This window comes from Thamnophis elegans, unplaced genomic scaffold (assembly GCF_009769535.1).
Source record: "Thamnophis elegans isolate rThaEle1 unplaced genomic scaffold, rThaEle1.pri scaffold_261_arrow_ctg1, whole genome shotgun sequence".
Classification (NCBI taxonomy): domain Eukaryota; kingdom Metazoa; phylum Chordata; class Lepidosauria; order Squamata; family Colubridae; genus Thamnophis; species Thamnophis elegans.
The window spans coordinates 1-25785 of NW_022473730.1; the positions used below are offsets into that span (position 1 = coordinate 1).

At 45.1% G+C, this 25785-nt stretch overlaps 1 protein-coding gene across 1 annotated transcript in view; it reads left to right on the forward strand.

Moving 5' to 3' along the window:
• Nucleotides 1-4665: 4665 nt before the first annotated feature.
• Nucleotides 4666-25785, forward strand: part of NRF1 (nuclear respiratory factor 1) — a gene marked incomplete at its 3' end in the record, with an annotated part of 35659 nt that continues 14539 nt past the window's right edge. The window contains exons 1-3 of the mRNA XM_032238509.1: nt 4666-4858; nt 16522-16753; nt 19859-19973. Of these exons, the coding sequence (XP_032094400.1) occupies nt 16531-16753; nt 19859-19973 (338 nt within the window). The remainder of the gene's footprint in view (nt 4859-16521; nt 16754-19858; nt 19974-25785) is intronic.

Below are 25785 nucleotides of genomic sequence, written 5' to 3' on the forward strand. Positions count from 1 at the left end.
GTCCAGTTGACGCGCCAAGCGTCATCCTCCGTATCGATTGGCGATAAGGCTCCTGGGCCTTAGCCGATTCAGAGACCAGCCCCTGGGGAACCACACAGGTTGTAGGGTGTCACAATATCAGCGCAACTTCCGAGACACCCAAGTGGGATGGTTGCGGCGGCCAACTTAACACTTTTAAGGACCCTGCCTTGCTCACACGCCTCCGTTTTTTGGCATGGTGCATCGCCTGCCACTTGGGCCGTTCGATTTGCACTTTCCTAGTGGGAAAAATGCGGCATCGGGAGGCCTGTACTCCTTCCCTGTATCTGCTTTTGACCCGTGTCGTATCGCCTGCACGGCATTCCTTTCTGCGCACAACACAGGCCAGGTTGCTGATTTGTGTCTGGCTCATCACTATTGCAACCCCTTCCCTGTTTATTTCTGGTCTTTTTCTTCTGGTCTTCATCCAAACAGGCTGTTTTGTTTGTGTTGTAGGTTATCCACAAGTTTTTTATTATTTTAAAAAAGGTTTTTGAATTTTCGTATTAAATGTTTGGGGATTCTGTATCCTAACAGCTTCCGGGCACAAAAGGTTTTAAGGATCTCTGTACAGAATCCCCAAACGTGAATATTGAAAAGCTGTTAAGACATTTCTTGTCTGTTTGATTGGTGCCATTTTTTGCTAGCGTTTTGGAAGCAAGTGAGGCTGGAAGGAGGGGGGAAGAAGTTTTTAAGAAGTTGCCCCACAAAAGAAGTTAACCTGGAGAAGGAAGTGGAAGCTAGCAGATTGGGACAAAAAGAAAGACGGCTTGGAGATGGATAGTGGTCCAGTGGTCTAACAAGGTGAAGAAACAGGTGGCTTTTAATGGCCAGTTAGGTATCTAACTTGCAATATCCTAAAGCAGGGGTCTCTAACCGTGGCAGCTTTTAAGACTTGTGGACTTCAACTCCCAGAATTCCTCAGCCAGCTTTGCTGGCTGAGGAATTCTGGGAGTTGAAGTCCACAAGTCTTAAAAGTTGCCATGATTACTCCCGTCTTAAAAGTGTTGGGTCTCTGCAAACCTCCCCAGGGAGACTGAACTTAAGAGCCGAGCGACTTCATTACAAGCACCGTGGCTTCTCTACCTGTCTCTTCTTTTATTGCAAGGCCAGCAGGTAAAATGGAAAACAGACAAGCTTCCCCACGCTCTGAAGAAACTTCCTTTGGCAGGGCTGCCTTTGGTTATCAGGGTAGGCACAAGTAACACAGAACCCCCCTCCCCACATTCGCTATTTTGGATTAAGAGATACATGAGGCTTCCGGTGCTGATGTGTTTTTGCTTTTTTTTTGGTGTTCCCTGCCTGCTCTGAACCCCAGGACCAAACTTCTGGGGTTTCTCTTTTAAGTAGACAAAAAAAAAAAATTGGGTTTTTATTGTTAAAAGGCCGCAAGTTGCAGGCTGTTTACTCTGCAACGGCCTCAATGCAAAGAGTGTTTTTGCTTTTGAGATTTCTCCTATAAGGGTGCGGTGCTATTCCACAAACTGGGAACAGGCCAACTTCTAGGAAATATAGAAAATGCAAAAGCTGAGAAGCAAAATATTTAAGGTATTATTCATTGTTAACTTAATTTCCTATCTGTATTATTATTATTATTATTTTTACATGTAAAAAGTGTTTGGAGGTAATAAAACTTCAACCACTGTTGATTCTTGAATACAGGAGTTTGAATGCTTTTCAAAGCTTTTTGGGGCAGTCCATTGCAGCCTCTTGTGTGTCCAGCTAATGGAGGGCAGGGTGGACTGGCACTAGAAGTCCTTTCAGTCAAGGTCTGCCCTGGCACTACTAGCTTCTCCTAGTAACCATAAAGCTGGGCACTGATTAATACACCAGAGAAGCATACATAACCCACAGTTGAAGTGCAAGTATAACGTTTTATTAGAGCGTTTGATCCTTCAAGATAGAAAGCCAACAATTAGCAGCTGTATTTCTGACAACCTGATTGGCATTATTTTATTTTTTCAAAAATGATTCTTTGCCAAGACCTATTTGTCAGCACAGCCAGTTCGAAAGTGTATATAAAAATATGGACATTTTAGTAACAAGAAAAATTGCACACACACACACACATATATAGGCAGTCCTCGCCTTATAACTGCAATGAGCCCAAACGTTTGTTGCTAAGCGAGACAGTGAAGTGAGTTTTGCCCCTTTTTTCCGGACCTTTCTTGCCACAATTGTTGAGCGAATCACTGCACTCGTTAAATTAGTAACACGGTGTTAAGTGAATCCGGCTTCCCCATCGACTTTGCTCGTCAGGTCGCAAAAAGGGCATCATGTCACACACACCACACACACACACCCCTCTGGGACGGATGTGACTGTCATAAATGTGAGTCCGTTGCCAAGCGCCTGAATTTTGATCACGCAACCAAGGGGATGCTACAGTGGTCATTTAAGTGTGAACAAACGGTCATACAGTAAGTTTTTTTTTTTTACTGTTATCATGACTTTGTCTGCTAAATGAGCTGTTGTAAGTCGAGGACTGCCTGTACTTTTAAGGCAGTGGTTCCCAACTTGGCAACTTTAAGACTTGTGGACTTCAACTCTGCTGGCTGGAGAATTCTGGGAGTTGAAGTCCACAAGTCTTAAAGTTGCCAAGTTGGGAACCGCTGTTTTAAGGAAACCACTAATAATGGTCCCCCAAGTCCCCAATATTACCTTGCCTGGGCTACTGCCAATAGGCAGACAGGTATTTTGGTTGGGCTGCTTAATCTGCTGTACAGGCATCTCTAGAAATGAGGATTGCTGAGGCTTGCTGGCCGTAATGCCTGCCTCAACATTTCCGCAAAGCAAGCTGTGAGGTGATAAGTGATTCCCACAGCCTCCCAAGTTCCGTTTTTCCCAAATTCCAACTGGGATTTTGCCGGGGGGGGGGGGGGGATGGTGGGAACGGCAGCCTTACAGAGAGCAGCCATTCCAGGAAGATCATTTGTCAGGGTGAAAATACTCGGTCAGATTTACTGAAATGTTTAGCCCGAAACTGAGCTGAAAAGCCGCAATGGAAAAATAAAACGCATCTGATGACTCAAACCAGGTAACTGCAAAGACCATTAAAATCTTTTGAGAGTCTAAAGAAGTCGTCACGAGAGTTTTGGTAAGCTTATTTACTTACTATTGGTTTATTAAAATATTTGCTTTCCTATCTCACTTTGGGGTTACTCTAGGTGGCTTACCATACCAAAATGAAGAAAGATGAAGTAAACTAATAAGAATAATAGACAATGACAAAGGAAACACAATGAGAATAACTGCATCAATAGGTATTTATTAACACATCAAATGGTCCTCTACAAAGACCCAGTCACTGAAGCAGCTTTGGACTCCTGCATTGGCTGATTCTGGGGTACTGACTCAACTCCAGGTGGGTTGGCACTGCTGCATTCACACCATGCCAACCTGGTGGATTGGCACCTTGTGTGAACCCAGCAGCTTTCGCCTAGAGGCAGTCCTCTACTTACAACCACAATTGGGCCCAGAATGCATGTTGCTAAGCGAGGAAATTTGTCAAGTGGGCCTTGCCCACATTTCTTGACTGAATCACTCCAGCTGTTAATCAGCGGTTGTTAAGTGAATCTGGTTTCCCCATTGACATTGCTTGTCGGAACGTTGTAAAGACGACACTGGGATACTACTGCGACCGTCATAAATGTGAGTCAGTCGTCAAGCATCCAAATATAAATTATGGGACCTGCTGCAACAGTCCTTAAGTATGAAAAATGTCACGAGTCTTGTTTTTTCAGCACCGTTGTAACTTTGGTCACTAAACGAATTGTTGTAAGTCGAGGACTAGCTATATTGCGGAAGACTTTTGTCTGGGTCTGCAGGGGACAGCACTCAACCTTCCCTAGGAACCAATACAGTTTCGGTTCCAGGGTGGTCAGAATGATAGGTCTTGTGATCCTAGGCGCCCTGGAGGGGCAACTTTTCCCCGCCCCCCCCCCTTCCCTACCCAACGTCAAGGCCGGAGCGGACCTCCCGCACAGGAAGGAACGGCGCTTTTCCGCCAAGACCTCCCCAACATGGCGATGCTTCCGGCAGTAGACCTCCCCAAGATGTCCGCCGCACAGAAAACCCGCAAGCCGCCATTCACCCTCCCAAGATGTCCGCCAAACACAGGAAGCCGCCTCCCACCTCCTCAAGATGGCTGCCCCACCACCCTCGCCTTACGAGGCCGCTCCACGGGTCGCTACCCTCCCCCATAAAACAAACCCTCCTCCGCTTCCCTCCCTCAACAACCTCGCGGCCGCCTCCGCCTCCCTCCACCGGGCCCCGACCGATGGAGCGCGGCGCCTTCCCTCCCCCTCCCTTATTCCCTTCATGACCTTCCCATCATGGCGGCGCGGGCCCTCCGCTCACGTCCTGCGTCCTCCCCCCACTCCTCCTCTCCCCCTCCCCCCCTCCCCTCCGGCCTGCTGCCGCTCCCGCCACAGCAGGACTCCCTTTCCCGCCCGCGGTTAGGCCCGAGCCTGGCCTCGAGTAGCGCTGGGGTGTTTTATGTGCGCGCGTCTGTCTGTGTGATTTTTCTCCTCAGAGGACGCAACCAGGCAGGCCCGGCCTCGCTGGCTCGCGCGCGCGGCCGACACTCAGTCTCGAGCTAGCGGCCAGCGGTGCGCGCGCCCGCGCTGCCTCCTCCTCCTCCTTCTCCCGCCCGCCCGCCGTGCCGCCCGCTCACTCCTTCGCGGCCGTCATCCTCGTCGCCGCCGCCGCCGCCGCCTCCCTCCCGCCCGTCTTCCTCCTCCGCCCCCGCTGCCTCGTCTTCCTGCCTGGCCGGCTGGCTGGCTGTCGGCGGCGGCGGCGGCTCCACGGCGCAGGCCCGCTGCAGCGCAGCCGCTCTGAGGTGAGTGTCCTACCGCGCAATCTCCCAGCAGCTCCTCACTCGCCGCGCGCCAGACCCGGCGCAGCCCGCAGCAAGGCGGGGGCCCCCCGCGCCGCCTCGCCCGCCCGCCCCGCCCGCCTCGCCCGCCGCGCGCGCAACCCCCCCCCCCACACCCCCCACCCCGCCCTCCCGCCTCGCCCGCCAGGCCAGGCCGCGCTAGGCCTCAGGCCCGCACTCCATCGCCCATCATCCGAGGCCCGCGGCCCGGTCTAGGCGCGGGGGAGCCTGGCCCGAGTTACCCGCGCCGGGAGACGCCCGGAAAGCCTCGTTTTGTTTCCGTCCGAGTCGACCCATCCGCTGCCCCCCACATGACTTGCCAAAATAATAATAATATATAATGCCTTTTTGCCCCCCCCCCCCCACCATTTCCCCCCCAATGGCGCCGGCTTCCGGGAGCCACAGGTCTCCTGTCCTATGCCTGGAAGTGGTGGGAGGCTCTGACTGCTGAAAGCTGGCGCCGTTGGAGGGGATTTGCACCCCACCTTTCAGCTGCCTTCAGCCACATTGGATGCTTTTCAATGGGAATTGGGGGTTTCAGAAAAGGGGGTTCCCGGGCGCCCACCCCGTTTCCTGGTTTTTCTGCTGGTCTGTTCAAGAGAGCCACAACCTGGAATGGTCTAGGCCCTATGGGTTTCCTGCTTGAGCAGGGGGTGGACTAGAAGACCTCCAAGGTCCCTCCTTCCGACTTCTGTTCTCTTCTAAAAAAATTCCTTAATTCTACTCTAATATTCTGTTCTATTCCTAATTCTATTTTATAGTTTTTTTTCCTATACTTTATTCTTTTATTTTCTATCCTTTATTCTAATATTCTTTTCTAATAATCCATTAATTCTATTTTGTTCTATTTTTTTATTTTCTACTGTTTATTCATTCTATTCTAATATTCTCTCCTGATTATTTGTTCTGTTCTTAATTTATATGTTATTCTATTTTTTCTATCCTTTATTCTTTTTATTTTCTATCCTTTATTCTAATATTCTTTTCTAATAATCCATTAATTCTATTTTGTTCTATTTTTTTATTTTCTACTGTTTATTCATTCTATTCTAATATTCTCTCCTGATTATTTGTTCTGTTCTTAATTTCTATGTTATTCTATTTTTTCTATCCTTTATTCTTTTTATTTTCTATCCTTATTCTAATATTCTTTCTAATAATCCATTACTTCTATTTGTTCTATTTTTTATTCTTATTCATTCTATTCTAATATTCTGATTATTTGTTCTGTTCTTAATTTCTATGTTATTCTATTTTTTCTATACTTTATTCTTTTTATTTCTATCCTTTATTCTAATATTCTTTCTAATCATTCTATTTTGTTCTATTTTTTATTTTCTATTCTTTATTCATTCTATTCTAATATTCTCTCCTGATTATTTGTTCTATTCTTAATTTCTATGTTATTCTATTTTTTTCTATCCTTTATTCTTTTTATTTTCTATCCTTTATCTATCCTAATTTTCTTTTCTAATAATCCATTCTATTTTGTTCTATTTTTTATTTTCTGTTCTTTATTCATTCTATTCTAATATTCTCTTCTGATGTTGTTCTGTTCTAATTTCTATGTTATTCATTTTTTCTATACTTTATTCTTTTTATTTTCCATACTTTATTCTAATATTCTCTTCTAATGTACTCTCTTCTATTCTTTACTCTATTTTTAAAATTCTATTCTTTATTCTGTTCAAATATTCTCTTCTATTCTTTATTCTATTTTTTATTTTCTATTATAGCCCACAAAGCTTTTTTTACGCCTTTCAGGACAGCTAAGCCTTGACTGACATCACAGTTGAGCCCCAAATTTCCCTTGATAAGTCAGACAGCCGTTAAGTGAGTTTTGCCCCATTTTACGACCTTCCTAGCCACACTTATTAAGTGACTCACCGCCGTGGACAAATCAGTAAACCCATTTGGTCCAGCTTCCCCATTGACTTTGCTTGTCAGAAAGTTGCAAAAGGGGATCATGTGACCCCACATGATCATAAATATGGATCCGTTTCCGAGCTCTAAATGTAAATCGCGTGGCCATGTCCATGGCTGTAGTCGTAAGTGTGGAAAAACGGTCATAAGGCACTTTTCCTCAGGGCGGGTGTAACTCATCGCTAAACAGATGGTTAGAAGTGGAGCGTTACCTGTACAAGGTGTGGACGGGAAAAGGAGCTACTGGAATCGGTTTCTCAAATCGATCTCTGGAATCTCTTGAACGAAGATATGGATGGATCTTGGGGGGGGGAACCCACTTTCTGAGTGGAGGGGGGGAAGGAAGTTAAATCCCACCCAAGGGTGGATCTGTATTTATTTTGGTCGTTCTGGGAGGCCTGTGATGCAGAAAAGACCAAAGGAATCTAAGTAGGATTTGGGGTGTCTTTGACCCCACTTTCCCGATGGGAAAAAAGGTTAAATCCCTTGGAAAAGGCGTTTATTTTGAATTTTATTTGCCTTGTGGAAGAGACCCTTCGGGCAAAAATTCAGGAATTCATCTTTTTTCAGTTCTGCCTGGCTGAAGATTGGTGTGAGGGAGACTATTATTGGAATATATAGATATAGATATATAATATATAGATATATATTTAAAGTCACAACCCCTGGTATGCCCCAATTATGGGAGGAAGCAAATACTACATAATATATAGATATATACATATGGATATATGGAGATAGAGAAAAAAAGATAGATGGATGGATGATAGGTAGGTAGGTAGGTAGGTAGGTAGGTAGGTAGGTAGGTAGGTAGGTAGGTAGATAGATAGATAGATAGATAGATAGATAGATAGATAGATAGATAGATAGATAGATAGATTGATAGATTGATAGATTGATAGATTGATAGATGGAAGATAGATGGAAGATATAGATATGGGATAGATAGATAGATAGATAGATAGATAGATAGATAGATAGATAGATAGATAGATAGATTGATAGATGATAGATAGATGATAGATAAATAGATGGATGATAGGTAGATAGATGATGGATTGATGGATGGATGGATGGAAGATATAGATATGGGATAGATAGATAGATAGATAGATAGATAGATAGATAAATAGATAAATAAATAGATAAATAAATAGATAAATAAATAGATGGATGATAGGTAGATAGATGATGGATGGATGGATGGATGGATGGATGGAAGATATAGATAGGGATAGATAGATAGATAGTGTCAACATCACTCCATTACATAATTAGGAAAGAAAGACTTAAGAGACTCCATGGATTGGAAATCCAAAGTACTTTTACTAATTATAAATGGTAAGCAAGCAGTTGCGAAGCAAAGTCTACTTAATTAGGCGCGAAAGCGAATGATATATAGAATAGTCCATTCTCCACCCCTTAGGATCATAGCTCCAGGCCAATCATAAGTCCTTCAAGTGTCAGGTGTGAGATAACTTCAAACAGGCATCACGAAGATGGAATGTCGAGGCCGTTAATCTACGCGGGAAGCTCTCACGCATGCGCCATCCGAGCATCTCGAACATCCTAGAAGATTCCTCCAGCACATCAATTAACCCCTCCCAAATACCAGCCCTCCCTCCCCGTTTCATGGCAGCTGAAGCAACAGCAAGGCAGAAGCTGACAGATAGATAGATAGATGGAAGGTATAGATATGGGATAGATGGATGGATGGGAGGAAGATAGAGATATGGGATGGATGGATGGATGGAAGATAGAGATAGATAGATAGATAGATAGATAGATAGATAGATAGATAGATAGATAGATAGATAGATAGAAGATATAGATATGGGATAGATAGATAGATGATAGATAAATAGATGGATGATAGGTAGATAGATGATGGATGGATGGATGGATGGATGGATGGATGGATGGATGGAAGATAGATATGGGATAAGATAGATAGATAGATAGATAGATAGATAGATAGATAGATGGATGATAGGTAGATAGATGATGGATGGATGGAAGATATAGAGATAGATAGATAGATGGAAGATAGAGATATGGGATGGATGGATGGATGGAAGGAAGATAGAGATATGGGATGGATGGATGGATGGAAGATAGAGAGAGATAGATAGATAGATAGATAGATAGATAGATAGATAGATAGAAGATATAGATATGGGATAGATAGATAGATAGATAGATGATAGATAAATAGATGGATGATAGGTAGGTAGATGATGGATGGATGGATGGATGGATGGAAGATAGATATGGGATAAGATAGATAGATAGATAGATGATAGATAAATAGATGGATGATAGGTAGATAGATGATGGATGGATGGATGGAAGATATAGAGATAGATAGATAGATAGATAGATAGATGGAAGGTATAGATATGGGATGGATGGAAGGAAGATAGAGATATGGGATGGATGGATGGATGGAAGATATAGATAGATGGATAGATGGATGGAAGGTATAGATATGGGATGGATGGATGGATGGAAGATAGAGATATGGGATAGATAGGTAGGTAGGTAGGTAGGTAGATACATAGATAGATACATAGATACATATACAGATAAAGAGAAAGATAGATAGATACAGGAGCGTATCATTCTTTTAAAAAGCAAGAGATGGTGGTTGTTTTTTTTAAGCCCATTTCATTCCTGGGACTTAATTTGTTCTCCAGCTTTCCTTGACATTTCATCAGCTGTGAAGAGGAGTTGGAAGACTTTGTTCCCGGGAAGGCGGATTAGTATACAATTTATCCGATATCAAGGGGGGCATCCATTTATTTCTCCATCCCGGAAGGATTCCAAATTGCTATTCTAGTCTTCTTGCTTGCTGGTTACAAAATTAACCAGGCTGGCACCATTGTGAGGAGTGGGGGGGGGGCGCCAAGGGTGGTTATCGGATGGCTCTTCCCAAATTGTGAGGCCCTTGGTGGGTTGTTCGCTTGCAGGCGTTTTATTACCCAGCTGGGGAACATCATCAGTGCTAGCAGGAGCTTATATATAAAATCACTCCTTTTTACAACTGATAACGTTACTTAGTTGGGTCGTGAAATGCCTGCAGGAAAATAATCCAGTACAGGGAGCACCAAGGACCCCACAGTCATTGTCGTCATTCTCCTCTCCGCAAGTCCCACTCCTCCTAGCACTGATGATGTTCTCTAGTTGGGTCATGAGACACCTGCAAAAAAACCCCACAAAGTTCATAGGACACCAAAGACCACACAGTCATCCTCTTCCTCCGCCTCACCTCTTCCTTCTCCCTTCCACAAACCCCACTCCCTGTAGCACTGATGATGTTCCCTAGCTGGGTTATCCCCTAGGCTCGAGAGCACCAAGGACCCCACAGTCCCTCTTCCTCCCCCTCCACTCTACACCACTTTCTAAGCCTCACTCCCTGCAACACTGTCGACGTTACCTAGCTGGGTTACGAAACGTCAGCAAGAAAACCCCTAGGCTCAAGAGAGCACCAAGGACCCCCTCCTCCTCCCTTTCCCTTCTACACCACTTTCTAAGCCTCACTCCCTGCAACACTGTCGACGTTACCTAGCTGGGTTGTGAAACATCTGCAAGAAAACCGCCAGGCTCAGAATGCTCCAAGTCCCTCCCGCTCCCTTTTCCCCCTCCACAAACTGATAGTGCTAGCTAGTTGGGTCATGAAACGTCTGCGAAAAGCCATCAAGTTTAGAGACCACCAAGGACCTCACTCTTCTGTCCTGAGCCACTAATATTCTCTTCTCCACAAATCAGCGCTTTAGTGCACTTTATTGGGAAACTAATTCTCCTTACCCCCCCCCCCCCACATCCCACCATCGATTGCACCCGCCTCCCGGCCCAGTTCATGGGGAAGGGTCCCGTTGTGACGCCGGGCCTTTAGAACAGGCTATGCCATCTTTCTCTCAGCATCTTGCCAGAGGGATTTGGCATCGTGAATCATATTTCCTCTCCTCTTTGCCTCAACACACAAACCTCATGACTTGAGCCAGGAAGCGTGTGAAAATCACCCTCTGCCTCCCGCAGACAGATCCCAGAGGATCCCAGCCCGTAGAATTTAGTAGGAAAAAAAAAATTCAAACTCAGAAACTCTCTTTCCCGCCCCCCCCCCCACATTAAACATTTTTATTGAGTTATAAAGTAATATAAAATACAGCTCGGAAGCTCTCGAGAGCAATTAAAACCCCAAATTCCTTGTGGCTCCCCATACGGGAGATTTGGAAACACGGTGGGATTGATCCCACTTTATAATAATCCATCCCAGCCAGCCTTGAATCAGCCGCAGCTGATAGCCTTTGAATATTTGAGAAAAGGAGATATCAGTAAGAGATTTGATTTTTGGGGGGGGGGGGGGTGTAAGAACTGCTCCAGTGGATCTGAGAAGGTGGGGAGGGGGGGGAAGCCCATTTATCGTAATAGGCTTAGAAGAATGAAGGCTGCAGCTGTTCTCCAAATGCGGGGATTGCAGCTGGCCTCTTGCGTGGCTGGTTTTTCGGGGATTATATTGGGACAGGAGGCAAATCGGGTAGGCACCACGTGTATAAGGCTTTGATTTTTTTTAAAAATGTCCATTTTGTCCGGCAGGGTGGTATAAACATCGGCCATCTGCTCACCCAGGAGACCGCTGACCCCTTATTTTGGCAAATATAGAAAGGATCATCCTCTTTTAACGACCATATAATTCAGGGGTATCAAACTTGCGGCCCGTGGGCCCGACGTGTCACATGCTGCCCCCCCCCCCCCCCCGACACCCGGTTTAGTGAAGGGGGAGGAAGTTCCGAAACGTCATGTGAAACCACAATGACGATGCGATTGTGACATCACTGCTGTAATCTCTTGCGGGGTGGACTCTGGGCAATGGAATGGGGCAGTGTGTTTTACTGGCCCGATGCCTTTCCTGTCACCAGTGCGGAGTTTTTGTTCAGCAGATATATTCTCCCTTGTGCCCGGAAAGAGAGAAATATCTGCCTCTACCTAGGATCGAACTCACAGCCTCCCGATTGTGAGGGGAGAGCTCCAGCTCTAGGCCACGGCACCACTCAAAATATAGAAAGGAAGATCTCATCCGAATTTGGATTTCTGTGCAGGCGATTCGGAGGGTGAAAGTCCCTCTCCCTAGCGATGCAAACTTAAAATGTGTTGGTTTGGTTTGGTTTCTCAGACTCCTGCTCCAGGTGTAAACAGTTCTCCGATCCCGTCACAAAATACAATACAGGTAGTCCTTGACTTACAACAACTCGCTTAATGACCGTTCAAAGTTAACAGCACTGAAAAAAGTGACTCATGACCGCTTTTCACGCACAGTATGGTCATAAGGGTGAAAAACGGTCATAAGCCAGTTCTTAGAGTGCCGTCGTGACTTTGGTCACTAAGTGAAGCGCTGTAAGTTGAGGACTCCCTGCATTAGGTACGTTCGTTGCCTTGAAGTTACCTATAAAGCAGGATTAAAAAAAAAATCTAAGAAATAAAATAACAAACATCCGTTGTAACTTTGTATGGTCACTAAACAAACCGTTGTAAGTCGAGGAATGCCTGCATAGCAAGAACTGGTCCTTAGCCCCGTGCATTAAAGTCCAATCAACATCTAAAATACTTATTTCCCCTTTTTATTGCACTTTCCCTTCCGAAAAGTTCAAAGCAGAGTTCGTGTAACCGTTGGGACCTGGCCGTTGGGACCTGTGAAAAATGGCCATAAGTCACTTTTTTCCAGAACCGTCGTAACTCTGAACGGTCACTAAATGAACTGTTGTAAGTCAAGGGCTTCTTTATATATAAGGCAACGCAATAGGCCTTGCTTAAGCGTTTAAATTTGAATTGTTATCTTTTTTTTTTTGCAAAACTCCCTCCCGCCTTGGGCAAAACCCAGCCTGCTCCGGGCTGATAAGGACTTCCAAGAAGTTGGGAGAAGCTGTTGCAAAGACCCAGGGGCAGGATTTGAATTCCCCACCCCGCCATAAATGAAGGCTCTGCTTTCGTTCCCACATAAAGGCAGTCCTCGACTTACAACAGCTCACTCGGGGGCCGTTCAAAGTTACGACGGCCCTGAAAAAGTGAGAGGGTTGTTTTTCACACTTATGACCATTTGCAGACTCCCCGTGGTCACGTGATCCCCTTTTGCGACCTTATGACAAGTAAAATCCATGGGGAAGGCAGATCCACTTAACAGCCGTGTTACTAATTTCACAAATGCATTGTTTCACTTAACAACCGTGGCATGAGAGGTGGTAAAACAGGGGGTGGGTGGGTGGGAGGGAATTCACTCAACAAGTATCTCACTCTAGCGACCGAAATTGTGGGCTCAATTGTGGTTGTAAGTAGAGGACTACCAGTACAGTGGCTAGGATAGCTAATGTTTCATATATAGATAGTCCTTGACTTAGAACCATTTGTTTAGTGACCTTGGAGGTCTTCTAGTCCAACCCCCTGCTCAAGCAGGAGACCCTACACCATTTCTGACAAATGGCTACCCAGTCTGTTCTTGAAAGCCTCCAGTGATGGAAGTTCCCACGACTTCTAGAGGCAAGCTGTTCCACTGTCTTACTTGTCAACGGAAATTTTGGGTTTCATTGTGGCCTAGAGGTAGCGCTCACAATCAAGAGGCTGTGCATTCGATCCTAGGTAGAGGCAGATATTTCTCTCTGGACACAATGAGAATGTATCTGCCGAACAAAACTCCGCATTGGCGACAGGCAACGGCATCCGGCCATGAAAACACTGCTAGCTCCATTCAGTTGCCCAGACTCCACCTTGCAAGGGATTATGGGGTCGTTAAAAGAGGATGCTGATCGTGGCCACAAGTCAAGGACTACCTATATTCTGTGGTTAATCTTTGGTGAGATTCACAGCCTTTGGGGCTGGTGGGTAGCTCAACAGCTCGAGTCCTAACCAAGGACCTAGGAACTGTTAAGGTAACGTCGGAGGATATAAGCTGTTCCAAGTAGGGTGGTTTTTTGTAGAATCAGAATGTTAAAGTCTGATAAATTTAAATTTTCCAAATAGCGAGGTAGCCCTTTGGGTATTGCTCCAAGGGCTCCAATTACAATCGGAACAACACACGATTTCTTTTTCCACAGTCACTCAACTTCAATTTGCAAGTCCCGGTACTTTGTGATTTTTTCTTGCTGTTTATCTTCAATGTAAGGTATTGCAATGTTAATGAACCATACTTTTTTCTTTTCAATTATTGTTATGTCAGGTGTGTTGTGGGCCAAGTGCCTGTCAGTCTGAATTCTGAAGTCCCACAAGATCTTGACTTTCTCATTCTCTAAAACCTTCTCAACCTGATGGTCCCAGTGGTTTTTGCTGTACTCAAATCCAAACTTTTTGGCACAATTTCCAGTGAATGACCTTAGCAACACGGTCATGGCGTTGTAGGTAGTCAGTTTGTGAAATTTTGCTGCACCCACTGATCAAGTGGTCGACTGTCTCGTCTTTCTCATTACAGAGGCGACATTTGCTGTTGGTGGTAACATGTTGAATTTTTGCCTTCATGCAGTTTGTGGCTAAGGCTTGTTCTTGAGCTGCCAAAATAAAGCCTTCTGTTTCTTTTTTCAGTGCTCCTGATCTTAACCAGTTCCAAGTTAGCTTTTGGTCAGCTTTGCCTTCAATACTTTTCAAGTATTGGCTATGCATAGCTTTTATTATTAGTATTAGTATTAGTATTATAAAGCAACAACAGAATTGTATCACAGCAGCCAGTTGTTTCGCCGGATTTGGCATTGGTTACTAGTCGGGCCCCACCCAGGGGCCTAGGACATCCTAACGTATGTTCGTAATATGCGTGAAGATCCAAGCAGTGCGGCTTTTTGCATTTGACTGATGGTGATTTCGTCAATTTTTAACTGTTTTAAATGTAATTCCAGTGCTTTTGGAATAGCACCCAGCGTGCCGATTACCACTGGAATTACCACTGCTGGTTTGTGCCATAGTCGTTGAATTTCAATTTTTAAGTCCTGGTATCTTGCGATTTTTCTTCTCGACCCTGCTATCACCTGGTATTGAGATGTCTATGATTGTAACCTTGTTTTTCTCAACCAGTGTGATGTCTGGTGTATTATGCGCCAGTATTTTGTCCGTTTGTATACGGAAATCCCACAAGTTCTTGGCCATCTGATATTTGGTGACTTTTTCAGGCTGATGTTCCCACCAGTTTGTTGCTGTTTTAATATTATAATTTTTGCACAAATTCCAATGGATCATTTGTGCTACTGAATTGTGCCGCAATTTATAATCAGTCTGCGATTTTTTTTTTACAGCAGCTGAGGATGTGATCCACAGTTTCATCAGCTTCTTTGCAAAGTCTGCATTTGGCATCATCAGAGGATTTCTCGATTTTGGCCTTAATGGCATTTGTGCGGATAGCTTGTTGTTGTGCAGCCAGGATTAGTGACTCTGTTTCTTTCTTTAATGTACCTGTTGTTAACCATAACCAATTTTTTTCACTGTCCACTTTTATCTTTTATTTTTTCCAGAAATTGGCCATGCAGTGCTTTGTTCTGCCAACTCTCCATTCTTGATTTTATCACATCTTTTCTGTATTCTTGTTTTGTCTGTTGGGCCTTCAGTAGATTTTTGTTCTTTACTTCGATTAATAGATGTTCTTGACTTTCTTTTAAATAATCAGCCAGTGCATGTTTTTCTTCTTCAACTGTTTGCTTCACTTGTAATAATCCTCTGCCGCCTGATTTTCAGGGCAGGTATAGTCTATCAGTATCACCACGTGGATGTAAACTGTAGTGCATTGTCATTGGTTTCCTGGTTTTTCGGTCCAAAATGTCCAAATCAGCTTGTGTCCAGTTAACTATACCAGCTGTGTATCTTATAACTGGTATTGCCCAGGTATTTATGGCCCTGATTCTATTTCCACCGTTCAATTTAGATTTCAAATTTTTCCTAACTCTGTTAGTTGTTGTTGTTGTTGTTGTTGTTATTATTATTATTGTAGTTTACAAGCTCCTCAATTTGGGGCGTTAATAAATCAAAACTTTCCAGATGGCAGACCCCGAGAAAGGGAAGTGGCTTCCAGCATCCTAGTAAATAACATGGTTTAATCAAAGGAACCTCCTGGGCCAAACCTTCAGGATCAAATTACCTGGACAGGTGTTATCAAAGACGGACACGCCCTCCCTCCCCCCAGGTAACCAGGCCCCATGCCCTGGAGGGCTTTATAAGTAGCAACCCGCACCTTGAATTGCACCCGGAAGCAAACTGAGAAACCCAAGGATGTGTAAAATCTATAATACAGGAGGTCCTTGATTTACAACAGTTCATTTAGTGACCATTCAGTGTTACGACAGCACTGAAAAGGGTGACTTATGACTGTCGCACGCCCGTTGCAGCATTCCCACGCTCACGGGGTCCAAATGATTGGCAACTGGCGTGAACTTACGACGGTTGCAAAGTCCCGGGGCTTGCGCGACCCCCTCTGGCGACCCTCCCGACCCGCGAAATCAACGGGGGGGGAAGCCCTGTCGCTAGCTTAGCAAACTGCAGGGGTTCGCTTCGGGCGTGTGGCCAGAAAGGTCGTCAAGTCCGTGCCGTCGTAACTTTGAACGGTCGCGAAATGAGCCGTTGCGCGCCGCGAACCCCCTGGGAGAGAGCTCTGCCGAAGGCCCGGCGCTCCGAAGGGTTTGTGAGGTGGGTCCTGACGGCTTCTCCTCCTCCTCCTCCTCTGCTTTCCTTCCCCGCAGCAGTAACCATTCATGGAGGAACATACGGTCACGCAGACCGAGCACATGGCAACCATAGAGGCCCACGCCGTGGCCCAGCAAGTCCAGCAGGTCCACGTGGCCACGTATACGGAGCACAGCATGCTGAGCGCCGACGAGGATTCCCCCTCTTCGCCCGAGGACACGTCCTACGACGACTCGGACATCCTCAACTCCACGGCCACCGACGAGGTGACCGCCCATCTGGCCGCTGCAGGTAGGTTGACTCCGCTGACTTCTGGCTGCCTTCTTTGAGAAGAAGGCAGGTGGCGGCACACAGGACCCTTCACACAGGTGAAGGCAGGGGAGGGCAGGTGGAGGCACACAGGACCCTTTCCCAGCCCCCTCCTTCAAGAGGGTGTGGCAACAATTTATTTTTTTTGAAGTTTCCTGCTTTTTGACATCTTATTCAGCCAAGACCTGGGAAGGGGTCTGGCAAAGACCCTCAAAATTAAAAACATGGAAAACTGACAGTGATTGATCAAGGCCGCCCTTTGGATTTTGTGGTTTTGTTGTTTTATCTATCTATCTATCTATCTATCTTCTATCTATCTATCTATTCTACCTATCTACCTATCATCTATTTACTTATTTATTTATTTATTCATCTATCTATCTTTCTATCTATCTATCTATCTATCTATCTATTCTACCTATCTACCTATCTATTTACTTATTTATTTATTTATTCATCTATCTATCTATCTATCTTCTATCTATCTATCTATCTAATCTACCTATCATCTATTTACTTATTTATTTATTCATCTATCTATCTATCTATCTATTCTACCTATCTACCTATCATCTATTTACTTATTTATTTATTCATCTATCTATCTATCTATCTATCTATCTTATCTTTCATTATCTTTCTATCTTATCTTTCATTGTCTGTCTGTCTGTCATCTATCATTATCTACCTTCTATCTATCTTTCATTAGCTATCATCTATTTATCTATCTCTATTTTCTCTTTCATTATCTATCTGTATCAATCTATCATCTCTTTCATTATCTTCTATTTATCTTCTATCTTTCACTAGCTATCTATATATTTATATTTTCATTATCTATCGACTTTCATCTATCTGTGTATCAATCTATCATCAAAGAGCCGAGGTGGCGCAGTGGTTAAATGCAGCACTGCAGGCTACTTCAACTGACTGCAGTTAGGCTGTTCAAATCTCACCGGCTCAGGGTTGACTCAGCCTTCCATCCTTCCGAGGTGGGTAAAATGAGGACCCGGATTGTTGTTGGGGGCAATATGCTGACTCTGTAATTAGAGAGGGCTGAAAGCCCTATGAAGCGGTATATAAGTCTAACTGCTATTGCTATTCTCTCTGTCTGTCTGTCTATAGATCTATCTATCTATCTATCTATCTATCTATCTATCTATCTATCTATCTATCTATCTATCATCTATCTATCTACCGTATCTTCTATTTCATTATCTATCATCTATGTCTATCATCTATCATTATCTTTCTTCTATTTATGTATCAATTATCATTCATTAGTTATCTATTTATCTTCTCTTTCATTATCATCTATCTATGTGTATCAATCCATCATCTTTCATTATCTTCTACCTATCTTCTATCTATCTATCTATCTATCTATCTATCTATCTATCTATCTATCTATCTGACTATCTATTTATTTATCTTTTTCATTATCTATAATCTATCATGTCGTCTATCATCTATCTATCTATCTATCTATCTATCTATCATCTTTCATTATCTTCTACCAATCTTCTATCTATCTATCTATCTATCTATCTATCTATCTATCTATCTAACTAACTAACTAACTAACTAACTAACTAACTATTTATTTATCTTTTTCATTATCTATAATCTATCATGTCGCCTATCATCTATCTGTATCAATCTATCATTACAGTTGAACGTTCAAGACCCTGCCCCCCACACCCACAAGTCCATCCCATGGTCCAATCTCCCACTGCCACGAAGACAGATTCCTCCCATCCAGATCCGGCCCGGGTGCAGAGACAAAGGATGACCTTGGCTTTCTGAGAAGAATGTTGTTATGGCTACATATCACCCAACTCCATATAATTCCCCCACCCCTCCCATTTTCCCATACTAGAAAGTGTAAGAAGTCCAAAAAGAGAAGATGGCTTGAAGGGAGTGACACAATTTAACCTGGTAACTGTCTGGAAATCGCCTTACTGGAATATTCAGTTTTCTATATTCATTTTGCAAAGGAGCAAGGAAAATTCCCTTTTTGTTTTTATTTTTGGTCTGAGTTTTTCAGGATATTTTGCTGAAAGCAGAAGCATTAACGATGAAGCGTAGCCTGCAGAGGGCAGCAGAACAATAATAATTGGTCTGTCTGGTTTAGTTGTGCGGTTAGGTGGCCTGTTGCCCTTATTTTCCATTTTTTTAAAAAGCCTATGCTCATTTATTCATCCACGGGAAATCCTTGACTTACAACAGTTCGCTTAGAGACCGTTCAAAATTATAACGGCACTGAAAAAAGTGACTTAGGGCCGTTTTTCACACTTACGACCTTCGTAGCAGACCCACGATCGGGATCAAAATTCAAATACTAGGTTCATACTTACAACCGTTGCTGTCCCAAGGTCACTTTGATCCCCTTTTGCAACCTTTTGACAGGCAAAAATTCCATGAGAAAGCCAGGTTCACTTAACAACTGGGCTACTAACTTGAACAACTCCAGCGATTCACTTAACAACTGTAGCCAGAAACATCGTAACGCAGGGCAAAACTCCCTTAAAACCTTTCTTTGCCTCACAGCCTCAACTGAGCCCAGAATTTCTGTTGCTAAATGAGACAGCTGCTCAGTGAATTTGGAACTATTTTACAACATTTCTGGCCACAATTGTTAAGTGAATCGTTGCATTTATTAAGCTAGTCACATGGTTGTTAAGTGAATCTGGCTTCCCCATTGATTTTGCTCGTCAGAAGGTTGCAAAAGGGGAACACGTGACCCACAGACAGGACACTGCGATCGTCGTAAATATGAGTCAGTTGCCGAGGGTATGAATTTTGATCACGTGACCGCGGTCGTAAGTGTGCAAAACGATCATCAGTGCTGTTGTAACTTTGAAAGGTCACTAAACAAACCGTTGTAATTCGTGGACTGCCTGTCTTTTGTTCAGAAGACAGCTGCCATAATTCCCAGCCAGCTTGCCCCTTTTCTGAGGAACCATCATCTCCACTTTACGACTGGGCTGATGGGAGCTGTCACCAACCACATCCGGATAGAGAAGAGATCTCCAATGTCTCTGGCTTTTCTCTCTTGGGTCTTTCAGCTCTCTCTTTTCTTCCCAGGGCCGGTGGGAATGGCCGCCGCCGCCGCCGTGGCCACCGGTAAAAAAAGGAAGCGGCCTCACGTTTTTGAGTCCAACCCATCCATCCGCAAGAGGCAGCAGACGCGGTTGTTACGGTAAGAGCTCTTGCCCCCCCCCCTGTCTCTGGCCAGCGTGTCCCAGGATTCCCAGCTGGGGGGAGGGGAGGGCAGCATGGGGCCTTCCGGTTGAGTACCAAGTGATAGACTTAAAGAGTGGGGGGTGCATCCCCCTTTCCTGCCAGATTCCGATGGTGCTTCCTCTAATGTAGCTTTGCCCAAGGAATAAGGGGTTTGAGCTGTATGGCCTGGAGCAGGGCAGCTGGCCTGTGAGCCCGTCGAGACGCCAGCCCTAGAAGGTAGACCAAACTAAGGAAACGATAGCATGGAGGTCAATAGCTCCTTTATTGGGAGGGGAAGTCTGTAGGAGATTCCCTGTCTTTCGTGCTATCTTATCTATCTGCCCATCCATCCATCCATCCACCCTCCCTCCCTCTCTCTCCCTCCCTCTCTCTCTTATCTGTCTCTCATCTATCCCCCCATCCACATCCAGCCAGTGCATCTAATTGTCTGTCTGTCTGTCTGTCTGTCTGTCTATCTATCTATCTATCTATCTATCTATCTATCTACTAATCTATCTATCCCATATCTATATCATCCATCTATCTATCTATCATCTATCTGTCTGTCTGTCTGTCTATCTATCTATCCCATATCTATATCATCCATCTATCTATCTATTTTATTTATCTTCTATTTATCTATCTATCTATCTATCTATCTATCTATCTATCTATCTATCTATCTATCTATCTATCTATCTATCTATCCTAATCTATCACCTACCGCCTTCTGCCAATTACCTCCCTACGGCCTATAAGATCTCATAGGTTAGGCCTCCTCCGCATCCCATCGGCCAGCCAATGCCGGCTGGCAACCACAAGGAGGAGGGCCTTCTCAGTAGCGGCCCCGACCCTTTGGAACGAGCTCCCCGTAGAGATCCGCACCCTCTCCACCGTCCAGGCCTTCCGCATAGCCTTGAAGAACTGGCTCGCCCGTCAGGCCTGGGGATAAGGACCATTGCCCCGCCCGAATGTTGTATGCATGTTGTGTATTATTTTATTATGTGTTGTTGTTTTAGTATTGTATTGTTTTGTATTCCCCTCTCCCTGGTTTCTGTGAGCCGCCCTGAGTCCCCTCAGGGAAAAGGGCGGCCTACAAATAAAATCAATTCTAATTCTAATTTATCATCTATCCACCCAATCTACCTATTTGACTGACTAGCTGTCTGTCTATCTGCCCCCCACTTCTACCCATCCCCTCAGTATATCTATTTGACTGTCTATCAACCATTCTTCATATGTTTTAGATTAGCGGACTGGAGGCTAAAACATATCAAGAACGGTTGCAGGAACTGGGTATGTCTAGTTTAATGAAGAGAAGGACCAGGGGAGACATGACAACAGTGTTCCGATATCTCAGGGGCTGCCACAAAGAAGAGGGAGTCAAGCTATTCTCCAAAGCACCAGAGGGCAGAACAAGAAGCAATGGGTGGAAACTAATCAAGGAGAGAAGCAACTTAGAACTGAGGAGAAATTTCCTGACAGTTAGAACAATTAACGAGTGGAACAGAAGTTGCCTCCAAGTGTTGTGAATGCCCCAACATTGGAAGTCTTTAAGAAGATGTTGGATAGCCATTTGTCTGAAGAGGTGTAGGGTTCCCTGCCTAGGCAGGGGGGTTGGACTAGAAGACCTCCAAGGTCCCTTCCAACTCTGCTATTGTAGTGCATTTATTTTTCTATTTATTTATTATTTATTTATTTGTCTTGTATCCATTTGTCTTCTATCCATCAATCTCTATCCATCATCTCATTCTATCTCTCTGTGTGTCTATATTTGTCCATTTGTGGTCTTTCTTCCTTTCTTTTGTCTTTCTTTATATCTCTGTTGTTATCCGGATATTAAGCCACAGAGCGCTTTGGAGGTGGCAACCCACCAACCTCTTGACCTGCGGAAGGAAACTGACCCACAGGTCCAGTTTTGAAATCAGGGGCGACAGTGGGAAACCTAGAGGTCCTATTAACTCACACTTTCCCACCCCCCCTCCTCCCAACTTCATTCTGGAACCCTGTGGGGCTTCCCAGTAGTCTCCAAGGGTGGCCCCACATAAGGCACATTGCAGCAGCGCAAAGCAGAACTGGCCAAAGCAGCAGTGATTGTCTGGGGCACCTGCACATTTTTATCCCTTGTGCGCCCTGATGGTAGCGTTGTCTCCTGCTGGTTTCCAACCCAAGCTTTCTTCTCATGGGAGTGACAAGGTTTGAGCCAATGCGCAAGTCGCGGAGGCAGGAAGCGCATCTCTTGGAATGTGGCTCTGGGCCCTTCCCAAGACGAGCAAGTTAAATGCTAGTTGGGAACAATTTCCTCCTCCTCCTCCTCTTTGCTCCTGGGATTCTCTGATGCAACCTTCAGCTTTGTTTCTCCCGGCCTGCTGTTGCAACCCACGGCCCAATCTTGCTCGGCATTGATGGGGGCAGCCCCACTGGTGCTTCGGCAGAGTTGGTCGCCTTAGTGACGGCTCCCATGGTGGGCTCGGGAGGCCGGTCTTAGTCCTCTGGTGGACTAAGATGCCAGAGAGAGCTTCGGTGTGCTGGACTGTGGAAATAATGTAGATGAAAGTGAAGAGTGAAGGGATCGAGGTGTTTGTTGTTCGTATCTTTGAAACCAAAGGAAGTTGGTTCTGTTTTTCTTTCTTTTTTCCCCTCTTCTTTCTTTCTTGTATTTTTCCTTTCCTGAGTTTTTTCATTTTACAAATCTTTTTTGTTTATCTTTTAACTTTCTGTCTGTCTCTGTCTGTCTGTCTGTCTGTCTGTCTGTCTATCTATCTATCTATCTATCTATCTATCTATCTATCTATCTATCATCTATCTATCTATCCTTCTATCTATCATTTCTATCTATTATTTATTTCTTGCTATCTACCTACCTACCTACCTACCTACCTACCTACCTACCTACCTACCTACCTATCTATCTATCTATCTATCTATCTATCTATCATTTCTATCTATTATTTCTTTCTTGCTATATTTATCTATCTGTCTATCATCTATCTATTATCTATTTCTCTCTTTCTATCTTACTATCTACCTATTTCTATCTATCCTTTCTTGCTATCTATTTATCTTTCTATCTGTCTAACTGTCTATCATCTATCTATTATCTATTTCTCTCTTTCTATCTTACTATCTATCTATTTCTATCTATCCTTTCTTGCTATCTATTTATCTTTCTGTCTAACTGTCTATCATCTATCTATTATCTATTTCTCTCTTTCTATCTATCTTACTATCTATCTATTTCTATCTATCTATTTCTTTCTTTCTATCTATCTATCTTACTATCATCTATCTATTTCTTTCTTTCTACCATGTTTCCCCCCAAAATATGACTTGTCCTGAAACTAAGGCCTTGCCACATTTTTCTGGTGGGCAAAAATATAAATATTTAAATAAGCCCCCTGGACAATCCCCCACCTCCGGCCAGGCCGAGCAACGCTCACCCACCTAGCGGTATCCTGAAAGAGCCAAGCCACGGGTATCCGGGGGGGGGGGGGCTGATCACATTGCTTGGCGCCTTCTTGATACCTAGGTTGGTGAGCTGCGCTGTGCCCAGCTGAAGCGGGGGGTGGGGTTCCTGGGCGGCTGCTCTCTTGAAAGCGGGCTCCCAAAGAGCCGCGCACAGCCTCTGCGGCAAACGGCTGTGTTGTGCGGTCGCAGCAGCACAGCACAGCAGCCATGAAGCGACCACGCTCACGAGCAGCCACCCGGCAAACCCCCTTTCCAGATGGGCACAGCGCCATTCACTGACCTAGGGGTATCGCCAAGCCACGTGAGCACCTGTTTCCCGCCGCCCGGCTCCCGCGGCTTGGCGCCTTCGAAATGCCAGTGAAAGGCACTCTGCACGGCTGGAGAGGGGAGTTGCGCGAGCGGCTGTTCCGCTCTCACTCACCTACCTCCCAGCCTCAAGATGCCCTGTCCAGCTCCCCCTGCAGAGCCAGGGCACCTCCGCTGCCGCTGCATGGCTTTTTCGGCGGCTTCCAAACCGAGTTTTCCCACAGTGGCCACTCTGGGCATACGCTCTATGGTTGTACGCTCTGGGAGTATGCTGTGCCGGCAGCCGACTCACAACCATAGAGCGTACGCCCAGAGTGGCCACTGCTGGAAGACTCTGCGAGGGGGGAAACACCCTCTCCCGGTCCTCCGGAAGGGCTAAAATTAGCTGGCCGGCGCATCCATGTGTGCCAGAGCTGACGGCTGGCGTGGCAGCATATGTGGTCCGCACGGCACCTGTGGCACGCTTGCCATAGGTTCGCCATCACAGCTGTATCAGGTTTGTCCAACTTGGGCCGCCCATCATACAGCATGCTGGTTGAGGAATTCTGGGAGTTGAAGTCCACAAGTCTTAAGTGGGCAAGGTTGAATCTCCCCGTGGCACGACAAAACCGCGCTCCACTAAAGCGCGCCCGATTAAACCGCGTCACTGACATCATCAGCAGGGCGACAACAGCCAGCGCGGAGAAAAAAGGGCGCTTTAAAAAGCGCTTTTAAAGCAAGCCGATTCAAGTTAAGGTAAGGGTTAGGTTTAGGGTTAGGTTAAGGGTTAGGGTTAGGTTTAGCATTAGGTTAAGGGTTAGGTTTAGGGTTAGGTTTAGGGGGGTTAGGGTTAGGGGTTAATTTTAGCTTTAGCGTTCACAGCGTGCTTTTTTCGTCGCGCTGTGATGACGTCAGCTACGCGGTTTCGTCGAGCGCGCTTTAGTCGAACGCGGTTTTGTGGTGGAACCGAATCTCCCTGGTCTAGACCATTGGTCACCAACCGGGGGTACGTGGACCACCGGTGGTCCATGAGAAAATGTTGGTGGTCCGCAGAAAAATTATTTTCACTTTTTATATTGCACTTAAATACTATTTATCTTTTTAAAAAAAAATCATATTAGTGGTCCGCGGGACTTAAAATGATGGTTTTTGTGGTCTCTGAGGCCCGAAAGGTTGGTGACCCTTGATCTAGACCACTGTTTCTCAATCTTTAAGATAGGGAGACTTCAACTCCCAGAATCCACCTGTCTTCAAGCAGCCCGGCTGGGGAATTCTGGGAGTTGAAGTCCCTTGCCCAACACCGTTCCAGACAAATGTCTGTCGACTCCCTTCTTCAAAACTTCCGGCGATGTTTCGGAGCATCCTTGCAGAACAGCAGAAGTCGTTCTCTACATACGACCGCCTGCTTAGCCATCCTTCAAAGTTACGACGGGTCTCCCCAGAGCTACTTACAGCCCGATTTTGAAGTTCTTATCTTCCCCTCCACCCCGGAGCAGCTGGCACCGTTCCCCCGTCTGCTTCTCACAATCTCTGTACCCAGGTGCTCCTCCGGGGGGGGCGGGGGGGGCATGGCTGACACCTGAGGATTCCTTGTTTGTGTAGACAGAAGTGCTTTTTGTGCTGATAACAATCAACAAGCTTTAGTGCTACAATTCGAAGTGTCTCTGATTGTCCCCTGCCAATCCCCCCCCCACAATAGTTCCTTTACAGGACTGAGCCTCAAATGTCTGTTGCTGAGTGAGACATCGGTTGAGTGAGTTTTGCCCCCTTTTTATGACTTTTCTTGCCACCGCCGTTAAGTGAATCGCTGCAGTTGCTAAGTTAGTAATGGTCGTTAAGTGAGCCCGACTTTCCCATTGGTTTTGCTTGTCAGAAGGTCGCACAAGGCAATTACACAATTCCTGGACACTGCAAGTGTCATATGTGTGAGTCACTGAGTTAGTCAAGCATCCGAATTACCATGGGGATGCTACAACGGTTGTTAAGTGTGAAAACGGTCAGAAGTCACTTTTTCTAGTGCTATTGCAGCTCTGAAC